The following is a 15075-nucleotide window of genomic DNA, read 5'->3' on the forward strand; positions in this document are numbered from 1 at the left end:
CTGAGTAATGTATTTTTCATGAAAAGCATTACATTTCTCAAACATTGACTGTAAATTGATGGTTAACTGAATTGAATTAGTTCAAAAGTTAATTTTGAGATTTGGTTTTTAGGTTTTTAAAACAATTTTATTGAGGTAATTTACATACCATACCATTAACCCAATTTAAGTATACAATTCATTGGTTCTTAGTGTATTTACAGAGTTGTGTTGCTAATTTTAGAATAATTTTACAGTCTAATTTTTGGATAATTAACAATCTAATTTTAGAATAATCATCACCCCAAAAAGAAACCTGGTGCCCGTTAGTAGCAACTCCTATTTGCCTCACTTTTACCCCCTTCATTTTCCCCTCCCCCATCCCTAAACAACTACCAATTTATTTTCTGGTTCTATTGATTTGCCTGTTCTGGATGTTTCATATAAATGAAATCACATTTCATTTATGGTCTTTTTTTCCTCTGCATTTCCTCCCCAGATCCCCCCCCCGGTACATAGTTGTGTATTTTTAGTTGTGGGTCCTTCTAGTTGTAGCATGTGGGACGCCACCTCAGTGTGGCCTGGCGAGCAGTGCCATGTCTGCGCCCAGGATCTGAACCAGCGAAACCCTGGGCCGCCAAAGCGGAGCACATGAACTTAACCACTCGGCCATGGGGCCAGTCCCTGTATATGGTCTTTTGTGACTGGTTTCTTACATTTAGCATGTTTTTGAAGTTCATTCAGGTTGTAGCATGTATCAGTACTTCGTTCCTTTTTATGACTAAATAATATTCCATCATAAGGATGTACCACATTTAGTTTATCATCCATTCATCAGTTGTTTGACATTTGGAATTGTTTATACATTTTAGCTATTAAGAATAATGCTGCTGTGCACATTTGTGTTTCAAGTCTTTGTACGGACATAGATTTTCACTTTTCTTGGGTAGGGTATGTATGTAGGAGTGAAATTGCTGCATCATGTGGTAACTGTTTAACCTTTGAGAAACAGCCAAAGTGTTTTCCAAAGGGGCCTCAGCATTTTACATTCCCACTAGCAGTGTATAAGAGAAAGTTCCAATTTCTCTACATTCTTTCCAACTCTTACTCTTTTATTTTAACCATCATTGTGGGTGTGGATTTGCTATTTAATTATGGTTTTGATTGGCATTTCCTTAATGACTATTGATTTTGAGCATCTTTATATGTGCTTATTAGCCATTTGTATATTTTCTTTGGAGCCATGTTTATTCCAGTTCTTTGCACACTTTTAAATTGGGTTATTTTTCTTATTTTCAGTTGTCAAATTTCTTTATACTTTCTAGATATGAGACCATGTAGGATATGATTTACAAATATTTTCTCCCAGTCTGTGGAATATCTTCATTTTCTTGATGGTGTCCTTTAAAGCACAAAAGTTTCACATCTTGATCAAGTCCAATTTATTTGTTTTTTCTTACTTAGACTTTTGGTCTCATGTATAACATGAGGTCATGAAGCTTTACTGCTATATATTCTTGTGAGAGTTTTGGCTTTTACATTTAGGTATATTATTCAATTTGAGGTTTTTGTATAGTGTGTGGTAGGGGTCTAAATTCATCCTTTTGCATGTGGCTATTCTGTTGTTCCAGCACCATTTATTGAAAAAACAGTTCTTTCTTCATCAAATTGTCTCGGAACTCTTGTCAAAAATCAATTGACCATAGGGGCCGGTCCCATGGCATAGTGGTTAAGTTCGCGCACTATGGTTCAGCAGCCTTGTATTCATGGGTTTGCATCTCGGGTGTGGACCTATACACCACTCATCAAGTCATGCTGTGGCAGCATCCCACATACGAAATAGAGGCAGATTGGCATGGATGTTAGCTCAGGGCCAGTCTTCCTCACCAGGAAAAAAAAAATTGAATTGACCATAAATGTAAGGGTTTATTTCTGGCCTTTCAATTCTATTCCATTGATGTGTATGCCTATATGACTACCTTTATGTAAGTACCACACTATCTTGATTACTACAGTGTTGTAGTAAGTTTTGAACTTAGGAAGTATAAAAGTCCTCTTACTTTGTTCTTTTTCAAGAGAGTTTGCCTGAGTCCTTTGCATTCCATACATGTTTTAGGTTCAGCTTTGTTAATTTCTTCAAAGAAGCCTGTTGAAATTTGATAGTTATTGCACTGAATCTGTAGATCAATTTGGAAATGCCATTTTAGCAATATTATGTCATCTTTATGAACATGGGCTAGCTTTCCATTTATTTACATGATTTTTTTTTTAAACAATGGTTAGTAGTTTTCAGTGTACAAGTTTTGCTCTTCTTTTGTTAAATTTTTTCCTAAGTATTCTAATCTTTTTGATGCTATTGTGACTGGAATTGCTTTCTTAATTTCATTTTTTAATTGTTCATTGTAGTGTATAGAAATGCAATTGACTTATTTTGTGTATTCATCTTGTATCTTGTAACTTTGCTAACCTAGTTTATTCTAGTAGTTTTTTAGTAAATTCTGATTTTCTGCATATAAGTGTACCTTGTCTTTATCCTATCGTTTTATTCTATAAATTATTTTACTGATTCTTTTTTCAATAATCTGTGAAAGAATGTGGAATTTAGGTAGATAGAAAATTCTTATTCTCATGCCCTGTTAGGTAGATAATAGATTATTATTATTATTTTCTTTTCTAAAGATTGGCACCTGAGCTAACAACTGTTGCGGATCTTTTTTTTTCCCTGCTTTTTCTCCCCAAACCCCCCCAGTACATAGTTGTATATTTTAGTTGTGGGTCCTTCTAGTTGTGGTATGTGGGATGCTGCCTCAACATGGTCTAATGAGCGGTGCCTTGTCCACACCCAGGATCCCAACCAGTGAAACCCTGGGCCACCGAAGCGGAGCACTTGAACTTAACCACTCGAACTTAACCACTCGGCCATGGGGCCGGCCCCGATAATAGATTATTTAATTTTCCTTAAGATGCCTTGTATACAACAAGTAACCATAGTGCAAAAAATAAAGATGTGAATCCAAGTTGTGTTGTGTTTAGGCTTCATCAGAATAGGTGCTACCTTACAGATGCTGAATGTAATTGTCATTTATAACCTTAGATTTCTAGTTGGATAACTTTTATCTTGCTATTATTTTATCTTGGTTGTATTTTGAAGGCACTAGACACCTAGATTTATAGGAGATCTTTATCAAAAGGAATAGAATATGCCAGGACAGAGTCATGGAAGTAAGTTGTATGTTTTGGAAATTATCTGACTTTCTTATCCAGTTTGGAAAGTCTGAATAACTCATAATGAAATACATGAAGATGTCTTGAAGGTCTTTGAGAATTAGAGTTAGTTATCTATCAGGTTTTTTGTTTGTTTGTTTTTTGGGGTTTTTTTGCTGAGGAAGACAGAGGAACATCCACTGTCAATCTTCCTCTTTTTTGTATGTGAGCCACCACCACAGCATGACCACTGACAGATGAGTGGTGTTCTATCAGGCATTTGACAGAGCAAATACAGTCTTTGAATGATGATTATATAGGGGGAAGCACTGAACTAGAAGTTGAGAAATCTGGCTGGTTCTTCTGGTTTGGTGAAGAGCTAACTGGTTGTGTGAAATTATTTAACTCTTAGTTTCTGTTTCCACCTCAGGGAAAAATGAGGTGGTGTGGCTGAATGATGGCTAAAGTCCTAAAGTTCTGCATTCCCTCTGTCTCTGCTCTCACAGTTGCACACAGATTGACATTTAGTGTCTAAATAGGCTCTCCATACAGAGAGTTGAAAATCTCGCTAAATGACTCAATATGCAAATAAGTTGAAGATCACTGCTTTAGAGGCTTAAAAGGTTAAGGGCAGCTTGATGTCAAGTAATATTTTCAGATTCCCATATTTTAAAAATGATGAAATAGAATGATGGTTATGGATATAGCAAGAGTGAGATAGCATAAATTTTATGGTTTATAGAGTAATTTGATATGTTAAATCATTGAATCCGAAGAACATTCTGTGAAACTGGGAAGGTGCTATCATCTCCATTTAGCAAATGGTGAAATAGAGATAAGAGAAATTAAGTGACTTGCTCAATGTAACTGTGCTAATAAAAAATGGAAGTTGGGACTAGATGCACATCTGGTACCCTTCTTTCTATTAACCCATTAGTTAGGATTATGTAAGATAGACAATCGCAATGATTTTTTAGTCCCTTCCAGTATGTGTTTACTTGTCTTTGAAATGCAATAATTACCTACTCAGAAAGATTTATAATCATTAATAATTTAAGGCTGTGGGTTTTTTATTACTCTTTAAGCTAATGACTTCTTTAAAAAATTTCCCTATATGTATTTTCAATTTTCACAACTAGCCACCAATTGTGGTAGAAAACAGATTGGGTGGAGGACAGGGTGAAACTAAATGAACAATATGGTTAACAACTTGAGTTGCCACGTAAAGAATAATTAGGTGTTCACTTGGCTTGTGCTCCTTGGAGGTAATTACTGCAGATGCACTAAGAGAACCCATGCATCAATTTCCCCTCGTGTTACTTGTGATTGATTTAATTTGTTATGCATCCCTTTCGATTTTCACCTCCCCTCTGTTTTTTCTGTTTCTTTCAGTCAGGTTGGAAGAAATAACTCTTGAGCACTATTATACCTTGCTGTAGTATTGTGCTGTACATTTGCTGTATATGGGTAGAACAGACTATTTTTTGGAGCTGTCACTTTGGATACTTTTGGTCTCTGTGGCTAAGGTCCCTATCAGTCCTTTGTATTCATGCCTTTTTATGCCTTAGTATTCCTGATAACTAGCCAGTTAATCGTCAATGAGCTGGGCTTCGGAAGTGGTGCTGTGTGGTTGAATGACTGTGAAGTCTTAATTTTTTCCTTCCTTTCCCTTTAAGAATCTCAGAACTGGATCTTTGGGGAAGCACTGCTTTTAACTCTACAGTAACCCTTCTACCTTTCAACCTTTGGCTTTTGTGGAAATGTGGGACAGAACAGCTATGGTGTTCTTACCTGTCTTGGAAGAAGACTCTGAGAAGTCTAAGAACGATCACCCTGAGAAAGTCTATTTCCTTAAGTAACTAATGTTTTTAGAGTAAATATTCGACATTGTCTGTTTCTATTGGTTCACTGTGCTTTTTCTCCCTTTAGCCCCCCAGGTTCGCCCAATAGTCTTGGCTACTTCCCTACAGCTGCTAATCTTAGCGGTGTCCCTCCACAGCCTGGCACGGTGGTCAGAATGCAGGGCCTGGCCTACAATACTGGAGTTAAGGAAATTCTTAACTTCTTCCAAGGTTACCAGGTCAGTAGCTTGAAGAAGAAAAATACTCAGTGCCCGTATCACTTTAGCTGATTTGCCTGAAGAATGCAGCCAGGAAAGAAGCAGAACTTCTGAAACTCATGTGTGTACCTGTGCTAATAGATTTGCTTATGGAGGCAAAAAGAACCAGAGTGAAAGTCGGGGGGACTAGTGTGAGTGCTAACTTCAAACTCATCCCTTTGACAAGATTAGGGCTTTTCCATGCTGTTCTAATTGTTTCAACTTAATCTGTTGGTGCTTTTTTTTTTTCTTTTAAATTGGAGTATTTTGGGAAAGCTCTTTAGGGCATAGAGCAGTGTGGGTCTTTTCATCTGGAATACAATTGGCTAAGAAGTTTTCCTCAAAGTCAAATTCTTGACTAACAAAAAAAGTACTTAAACATGGAGCTTAAGTTGGGTAGTTAAAAAGTGGTCAGAGGCCTCCCTGCCTAACCTGGAAAAAACAAAAGAGACTCGATGAATCTTTAGACTAGACGGTAACTCCTTCAAATGAGCCCTAGGGTAGTCAGCCTTTTATGATGATCTCCTGTTAGTTTTCATGAAATTCCTATTTATTCTTGTCAGGTTTTTTCCCACTGCCTGTGTCCATCAGTTAAGTTTTCTGGCTTACAGAATGAGGTGTTTCTTGGCGAGAGCTCTTTGTGAGCAAAATCTCCTCCCTGCCGTCTCATCGGAGCAGATGCCTTTGCTTCCTCAAATCACATAGTTACCTAGAGCCTGAACGCCTTCTTTTCTGCAATGTCTAAAAATCAGTACCTTGCAGCAAAAATTGTCTTTCCTCTTGGAGCTGAACCTTGCTTGAGTTTAGAGTTGAGAAGTGTTTATAGACATAATCATCAAATCCTAAAATCGCCTTTGAGCAGCTTTCTAAGAGTTGTGCCTACGGAGGCTGTTTCATTATTAGAATGGGTTTACAAGCCTGATATCCGTGAATCATGGAGGATTCTGGATCTCCGATAATTATCTCAGTAGGGATGCCCCAAACCTACCAAGTTACCAAAATGGTCTTACAGGCTTTTAACGTACAAAGGATATTTTCTGACAAATGAAGAAAATCTATGACTCTTAGCGAAAAACTGACTGAAAGTGGGCAAAAGTTATCTCTTGTTACTGCCTAGCTTAGCACATTCTCACTGGAAGTAAGATTTTTTTCAGAGATTAGCAGATACTTTGCTCTTCTTAAACAATTATGCTGCCTATTGGAAGCCCTTGCAGGGGTAAAAAAGTTACTTTCCAAACTTCATATCTGATTCGTTAGATTATGAAAGGAATAGAGAATGTTACTGAAGGAAATGTTGCTTAATCTCCTGGAGAAAACATTTGAATTTTATATTTTCTCCATTGTTTTACAATTCTAGAAAGTACAAAGTTTTAGGTTTCAGTGGTCAGCTGAATTAATTTTATTTGTTTTGATTAATCAACTTTTAAATTCACACTGAATAGAATTAAGCAGTTATACACATAAGTTGATGATGAGATTAAGCAAAACTCTTATGAAGAGTGTCATGGCTGGCTTTTGTGGGTATTTATTCTGCCACAAAGGAGTAATACCCGTTATTTCTAGATTCATGGCTACAAGATTGACATGCTTCAAAATTGAGATAAGCCACTACAGACTGAAGTTATTTTATCTTTCTAGTATTTTCTAGGGAATCAATTCAATGTTGGAGTAGAGTCATCTGGTATAATCAGAAGCACAAAGATTGTGCAAAATTATTTACTCTCAAGGCATTTGGCCTGCATTTCTGAAGTGCTTGGAATTTTTGAACTGGATCAATGAATTCGGATTACATAAGAACCTCAATTATCCAATGCCATATATCAAATTATTCCAATATCTGTCTTCAGTAATTTGAGCTTTAAGGTAGTTACAGTGTACACATTCAAAGTCTTTTGTATCTAACCCAATTTCAAATCTCTCTAAAGCTCATGTTTAAAGCTCATATTTTCTACTATCTTTAGGAACACATGCTTTCTTATTTATTTTTTTTTCTGTTCTCACTTATTTTGGTAATAGCCAGTAGTTATGGGATTCCAGGTTCTTCAGGTATAGGTTTGTCATAAGACAAAATCAGTGGATGACTTGTTTTAAAACTGTGTTCTCGTGAGTGTAATCTGTGCTTGTCTTTACCTATGGTGTATTTATCACTGTTACTGGTCTAATGGGAGGATCTCATTTGATATCCAGTTATTTATGATTAATTTTACATAATAATATTTTATTTGTATAATTAAGCAAATTCTTGGTAATAATTGATTGACCTAAGTCTCTCGATGGTTTCTGATTATGTCTTTTTAAGAATATATGTATCCTGATGTAATAATGGTGTATATCATGCTCTATAAACATTATATTTAAATACAATTTTTGGATGTATGTTTCCTGTACCCTCAGCAAAATTCCTTCCATAAAACAACTCGAACTTAATTTTTCCATGCTTCATTTGGGGTTGGGAAAGGGTAAAGCTGGAAAGGGCAAGGATTTTCAAAAGGGAAAGAATTCTGACGGCCAAAGCAAGATGCAGGACATGGGCTCTGCTATCAAATCTGCAATCTTATAAAGTTAAAGTAATTGAGTTAGGCCCATTTTGATAAATGAGATTAATAGAATGAGGATGGAATTTATGAGGACAAACTACCATGAAAATATTTGCTAATGAGAATGTCATTCTGGTCATGAAAGTAAACCTGTATCTATGCTCTGATTTATGAGCCTCTTATTCTGAAATGAACTCTCAGATATCCTTATATATTTCCTGTAACTTTTTCATTTGCTCTTTGCATTACTCTTTACTGTCAGTGGCTTTGCATTTTCAGTAGTGCTAGTTTTTGTCTCTCCTCAAAGGATGGACTTTAATCATCATCTCTTGGGGCCTCTCACTGCTAAGATTTTTACTTGCCATCCTACTAAGAGAATTAGATTGATATTACAGATACATTTAATACTATTTAAAGTTCGCAGAGTTGTTTGGAGATATTGGGCTTCCTGTACAATACCTTGCAAATAGTTGGTGCTCAAATATTTGCTATCTAGTCACAACTGTGGGTGGTATGGAAAGTGTACTGTTAGCAAGATCTGAAGTGTTTAGTGGTGTTTATTGTGGTATGGTGTTCTTTTTTTTATCCATATGGTCAATCTAACTTCCCTCCTAGAGGGGACTTTTTATGGTATTTAGATATTTTAAGAAATGAAGATTTGGGGTTAACATTTATGTGTATGGCTCCTACCAGTGTTAACTTGTTTCCTACCATCTAAATGTCCTATAATACTGTGGGTAGATCTATTCAGTTAAAATACTAACCATCCATAGTGACAGTTTGTCCATCTTTTGATCCTTTTTGTTTTAACTTGCATTTTAGTATGCAACCGAGGATGGACTTGTACACACAAATGACCAGGCCAGGACTCTACCCAAAGAATGGGTTTGTATTTAAGGGCCCCAGCAGTTAGACCATCTCAGAAAAGAAGGTAAGGCTCCATGATGTGAAAGTTAAATTATGAAGGGCCAAACAAATAGAGGCAAAGAATCTGAAAGTTCTTTTAGGACTTATTTTAGGAGTCAGGTGAGAGATTCCCTCTTTCTTTTAGTGTGATGTAAGAGTGTCAGAAATCCTGGAAGGAATGGAGACTGGAATTCAGGTTGTTGTCTAAGTAGATAGTATCTAAGCAATCTTTATGGATGATAGTTGTATGTAATTTTGGGGTAAGGGAAAAATTTCCATTTGGAAATTCACTTGCTCTATCTCATGTGGAATACTACAGGGTGGGTATGCTTTGTTTTGTTTTTTTAAATTGAGGTTAAAAAAAATCATGTGACATAAAAGTAATCATTTTAAAGTATGTAATTCGGTGGTATTATGTTTACAACATTGTGCAACTACTATTTCTATCTAGTTCCAAAATATTTTCATCACTCCAAAAGAAAATCCCATGCTCATTAAGCTGTAGCTCCCTGTTTTCCTTCCTGATAGACCCTGGCAACCGATCTTCTTGTCTATATGGATTTACCTATTCTGGATATTTCATATAAATGGAATCATACCATATATGATCTTTTGTGACTGGCTTCTTTCACTTCACATGTTTTTGAGGTTTATCCATGTTGTAGCATGTATCAGTATTTCATTCTTTTTCATGGCTGAATAATTCAATATTCCATTGTATGGATATGCAACATTTTGTTTATTCATTTATCCATTGATGGGTGTTTGGGTTGTTTCCATCTTCTAGCTATTGCACACAGTGTAGACATGAACATTTATGTACAAATATTTGAGTACCTGTCTTTTTTTTGTTTTTGAGGGTTTTTTGTAAGAAAGATTGGCCCTGAGCTAACGTATGTGCCAATCTTCTCTATTTTATGTGGGATGATGCCACAGTGTGGCTTGACAAGCGGTGCTAGTTCCGTGCCTGGGATCTGAAACTGTGAACCCTGGGCCCCAAAACAGAGTGTGAGAATTCAACCACTATGCCACCGGACTGGGCCCTTGAGTACCTGTTTTTAATTCTCTAGGGTGTATATCTACGAGTAGAATCACTGAGTTGTATGACAATTCTACTGAGATGGGTATACTTTTTTCCGCAGTTTCTTTTCTAAAAAAATTGGGGTAAAATACACATAACATAAAATTTGCCATTTTAACCATTTTTAAGTGTATAGTTTAGTGGCATTAAGTACATGCACATTGTTACACACCTGTCACCACCATCTAGCTCTAGAATTTCTTCATCTTCTTAAATTGAAACTCTGTATACATTAAACCATAAATCTCCATTTCCCTCTTCTCCCAGACCCTAGCAATCACCATTCTACTTTCTGTTTCTATGCATTTGACTATTCTAGGTACCTCAAAAGTGGAATAACACAATATTTGTCCTTTCATGACTGACATTTCACCTAGTATAATGTTTTTAAGGTTCATCTGGGTATGCTTTTAAAGGTGCTTCATTCCAAAATGATGGTGAGCATTTTGTTGCATGTCTTTCTCCTCTTCTAAAACTAAATCTAGAGGGAAGGAAAACTGATAGTTTTTGAAAATAGGTTTTTTTCTTTCTATCTCATAACCTTTTCTTAAAGGATATTGGCATTCTGTGTGAGCCTCCCCAAGAGATGGAGTTGTAAGGACATGGTCAGGAATTGATGTGGCTTATTTCTTCATTTTTTCTTGTTAGATTTGCTGAAGTTGGTATGCTGGCGTGTCATTTTCAAATACCGTTTTCATGGCTGAGGAGCCTGTGGGCTTCAACCATATGGGTTTCTAAATTGGATACAGGGTTGCTAAGTAAAGTGTTGTCCTTGAGAAATGGCAATTGGTGTCTTAGCCTCTCATTCTGAAGATGTAGAAACCCCAGGTCTGGATTGGAAGCGATGATTCTCTGCCATTTTCAGTGAGGTTTCAAGATATCTTGGTATGGGGCTGGCCCAGTGGCGCAGCGGTTAAGTACACACGTTCCGCTTTGGTGGCCCGTGGTTCACTGGTTCGGATCCTTGGTGAGGACATGGCACTGCTTGGCACACCATGCTGTGTTTAAAGTAGAGGAAGATGGGTACGGATGTTAGCTCAGAGCCAGTCTTCCTCAGCAAAGAGAGGAGGATTGGCAGCAGTTAGCTCAGGGCTAATCTTCCTCAAAAAAAAAAAAAAGATATCTTGGTACTAGCAGAGAGCATCTTGTCCAGACACTTTGCAGTGGGAATCGAGTCTTTTCTTCTTTAGTTCATAGTGGTGAGAGCACATTGTTTTAGCCTGTTGGTGTTCTTTATAGTCCACACTTTGTCTTTCCAAATGTCCTTTATTCAACCCCTTAATGATGTCTATGAATTTGATAAGCATACTATCTATATTGTAAAATGAGTATATTGAATAAGAAATGACTAGAAATGTACCCTTTTGTCATTTCATTAGAAATGTCCTAAATTGAATATAACCATTGCTCGATACCTCTAATTCTATCTTATGTTTATATATTTGGGGTCATGCTAGAATAACAAATCAGGTACTTTGTTAAAATCCTGGTGATTGCATTTTCTTATTCTAATAACATCAGATTAATCTACCTTTATATTGAGAATTTTTAAAAATTCACATTGAGTACTGTGTGAAATATTTGGCATAAGTTATTTAATTATCGCAACAACCCTAGGAAGTAAGGATCATAAAAGTATTGTGTGCTCATTGTAAAGAATTTGGAACATATAGACAGGTACAAAGAAATCACTAATAATCCCACTATCCAGAAATAACCACAATGACTATTTCCTTTCAGCTTCTTTTTTTGTATGCCCTCATACAATGTTGGACCTTGTTTCTTTCCCCTTAACCTTATGTTGTGACTATATGTTGATACAGTTTTCTCCTCAGCCATATTGATACCAAATTCATCATCACCAGTCATCTTTTACACCCATAGAGCAGCTTGTGCTCTTAAAGCACTTTTATATCTACAGTCTCATTTGAGTCTCACCAGAGCCCTGTGAGGCATCTGGGTGGGCACCCATGGCTTCATTTGACAGATGAGGAAATGAAAGCTGGAGAGGTTAGACAACTTTCACAGAGTAATATAGCTAATGACCAAGCTGACCAAAAGACTGTAACTTCTAGCTTCGGTCTTGGTGGTCTTTTCTGATGACCAAATAAGAGCATGGCAGAGTAAGTTCTTGTAGTGGGCTGAATGGTGGCCCCCAATATATGTCCACATCCTAATCCCTGGGACCTGTGACTATTATCTTACCTAGCAAAAGATGTAAATTAAGGATCTTGAGAGGAGGAGTGTATCCTGGATTATCTGGGTAGACCCTAAATGTGATTGTAGAGAGGCAGAGGGGGATCAGACAGACATGTATAGGAGAGGAGGAGGCAGTGTGACCATGGAGGCAGAGATTGGCGTGATGCGGACACAAACCAAGGAACACCTGCAGCCACCAGGAGCTGGAAGAGGCAAAGAACAGATTGTTCCCTAGAGCCACCAGAGAGTGTACAGCCTGGCTGACACCTTGATTTTTGACTTCTGGCCTCCAGAATCATAAGAGAATAAATTTCTGTTGTTGTTAGTCACCAAATTTGTAGTAATTTGTTACAGCAGCCATAGGAAACTAATATAGTGCTCTAAAAACTGAATGAAAGAATGATGTTGTCGCTGGTTATAGAATCAGATAAAGGTAGCCAAAGCCCATGATAAGGTAAAGAAGGCATACTCTTCTGTCTGCTCGTGTAGTCTTGTCCTCTCAACCTCACTGACATTTGTTGACTGCCCGCAGGAATTACTGTAGACATGCCTCTTTTGTCATATAAGACCCCTGACAGAGAGCTCACAAGCCATTGAAGGTGCCCAAGGGGCCCTCCAGGGAAGGAGGTTTGATGGCTGACTGGAAAAAATGCCTCCTCAGATGGCGAGAATTTGTTTGTTTTTCCCCAGCTTTTGTTGCTTTTTGCCGTTACTGTTGTTTTTTAAAGCTCAAAGTCTTGTACTCCTAGGGTCTTAAATGGGCAGGGTCAGCTCATAAATTTAAATCTGTCCACAAGTGCTTGGATATGACTATTTTCAGACGTATGGAGAAGGCATGTCTTTAAGATGACATTTTCCTGCTCTATAAAATGGCCATAAAATCACTTCTACATATGTGACTTAACATTTTTAGGGGGTGAGATTCAGGTGGATTAGTGAGTATAAAGCAGTTTTATGAGCTATAAAGATATATATACACACGCACACACACAAATAACTATTTTGTTGTGGTGATTGCAATAATCATTACAAAACCACTGCCCCTGTAATTCAAGGTATCTTTTGGAGAATAAACAGCTTTCAAAATTAGACAAAATTTCTCTCTCTTCCTCTTCCAGCTAATATTTATAATAGTGGGCAAGAACAGCTAAATGAATGCTGATGGTATTGATTTAAATAACCAAAAGGCCGTCAAACTTTCTTTGATTGAAGAATCTGAGTTACGGGTTTTATTTTATCTTTTATATAAGGAAGAAGAAACTGTTCCTCTTCTTAAGAAATCTCACAAATGATTATACTTTTCAGAAAAGAGATGTCAAAATTACTATAAGGAAATAAAATATTACAACCATTCAGAGTTGCAGCCTTTTTAAGGGTTTAGATTCATCACATAGGCCATAACACCGGTTGGTGAAATCTAGACATCTTATAAGACTTTTGTGTATGTACTACTTTTCATGACAGTTTAGTGCAAAATAAAACTATATATTTTAACGCAGATCTTACTAGAAAGGAAAGAGTCATGAACGATTGCAGTCGTAACTTCAAAATTGTCTTTGCATAATAGTGTTTACTTTTCTGCAGGTAAAGAATAGGAAACATTTTCTCCTTATCCTAGGTTTGTTTGGGTTTTTTTAGCTAGCAGCTAGGAGTCTGCAGTTTTAACTGCTAAACACTAAGACTCCGTTGGATACACTCAAATTGAAAAGCAGGTTAAACTTTTAATTTCTTCCATCCTTTCCCACATTTTTACAGAATATGAAGGTATAATTTTCAGCATCTACAGTGGTTGCCTACTGGAATAATAAATAATAATATGGGCTGGGAATGGGAAAGGTGGCATTTCATTGACTCTGATAACAGACAGGACCAGGGTTGACTGATTTGGCTGGATCCAAGGGCTCACTCTCAGCCGGACTCTCTCCATGACATGCCCCCAGCAACTCTTGGCTTATACCCTTCCATTTTAAGTCCAGAAGCAAGGCAGGAATTGAGTTTCACTGGCCTGGCTTAAGTCTATCTCTGAAACCACTATGGCCAGGGACATACAGAGCTCTAATTAGCAATGTCTAGGTCACTTATTGGGTTCAGTGATAAAGTTACCTCTTTATGGCCTTGAGACTGGGTGAGGGGGCAGTTATTTAAGGAAAATTCAGGTGCTATTGCCAAAATAACAGTAATTCATTTGGGGCAATAGTGTTGTTGGGTCATTGATAGAGATTTTCTTATCTGTATTTAGTATCCAAGGAGAAGCTTTCAGCACACAGTATTTTAAGTTGTGTTAAATTATGGTCACTTTGTAAACTGCATTTCAAAAATGAATTCTAACAAATATTTCTCTTTTTTAAATACCTGATTCTAAATTTGTACCAATTTTAGAATCTGTCATTAAAGCAAATCTAATCTTTACCACAATTTCAAACTGGTCATATGAACAAGACTGAATCTCAAAAGCTGTTTTCATTTCTATCTTTATTTCTGTTTTTCATTTACATGTGAAAGTATGCACAATGTCTAGTTAAAGTTTTCATTTTAAAGATTTTGGTATATAAGTGAAATAGCACAGTGGAATCAATCTGCATTCAAATTCTGGATCTGCCAATTATTGGCTTAATTGCTCTGTGCCTCAGTTCCCACATCTGTAAAATGGGGATAACATAGTAATGGGGTGGTCAGGAGGATGAAATAATCCACATAAAGGTTGCTTATCAACTAGTCACTGTCATGTTTGCTGTCATGTCATTCCCCAGTGCTGCTTATTGATTCAAATATTTTTGTTTGAAATTTCATGTATTAGAATTTAATTTTTAAAGTTTGTCTTAATGGTTTTATTTTTAAAATGATATTGAGCCTCTGATATCAGAAGAATGCTGTGATAAGTTGGGGGCCCAGACTAAGGAATGAATAAAATAGTCTCCACAAAGGAGTCAAGTGGGGAGGTGAAAACATACACATTATTCCACACATGATAATGCAAAGGGTAGGGAGTTATGGAAATGCCAATTATCACATAAACTTCACTCAGCAGCACTGTACTCCCTGAGTATTTGGCATGTAAATGCAAACTATAT

At 36.8% G+C, this 15075-nt stretch overlaps 1 protein-coding gene across 17 annotated transcripts in view; it reads left to right on the plus strand.

Moving 5' to 3' along the window:
- ESRP1 (epithelial splicing regulatory protein 1) overlaps positions 1-15075 on the plus strand; it is a 56746-nt gene that overhangs the window by 39989 nt on the left and 1682 nt on the right. For 4 of the 17 annotated variants that reach the window (XM_005613206.4, XM_023648701.2, XM_001915021.6 and 1 more), the window contains exons 14-15: positions 5113-5263; positions 8641-8749. The exons of 5 other annotated variants lie outside the window; for them this stretch is intronic. In XM_005613206.4, coding sequence (XP_005613263.2) covers positions 5113-5263; positions 8641-8715 — 226 coding nt within the window. In that variant the 3' untranslated portion in view covers positions 8716-8749. The remainder of the gene's footprint in view (positions 1-5112; positions 5264-8640; positions 8750-15075) is intronic. 8 more of the 17 variants (XM_005613203.4, XM_070222330.1, XM_003365649.5 and 5 more) reach the window with 2 other exon arrangements.

The sequence above is a fragment of the Equus caballus genome, chromosome 9 (genome assembly GCF_041296265.1).
Source record: "Equus caballus isolate H_3958 breed thoroughbred chromosome 9, TB-T2T, whole genome shotgun sequence".
Classification (NCBI taxonomy): Eukaryota; Metazoa; Chordata; class Mammalia; order Perissodactyla; family Equidae; genus Equus; species Equus caballus.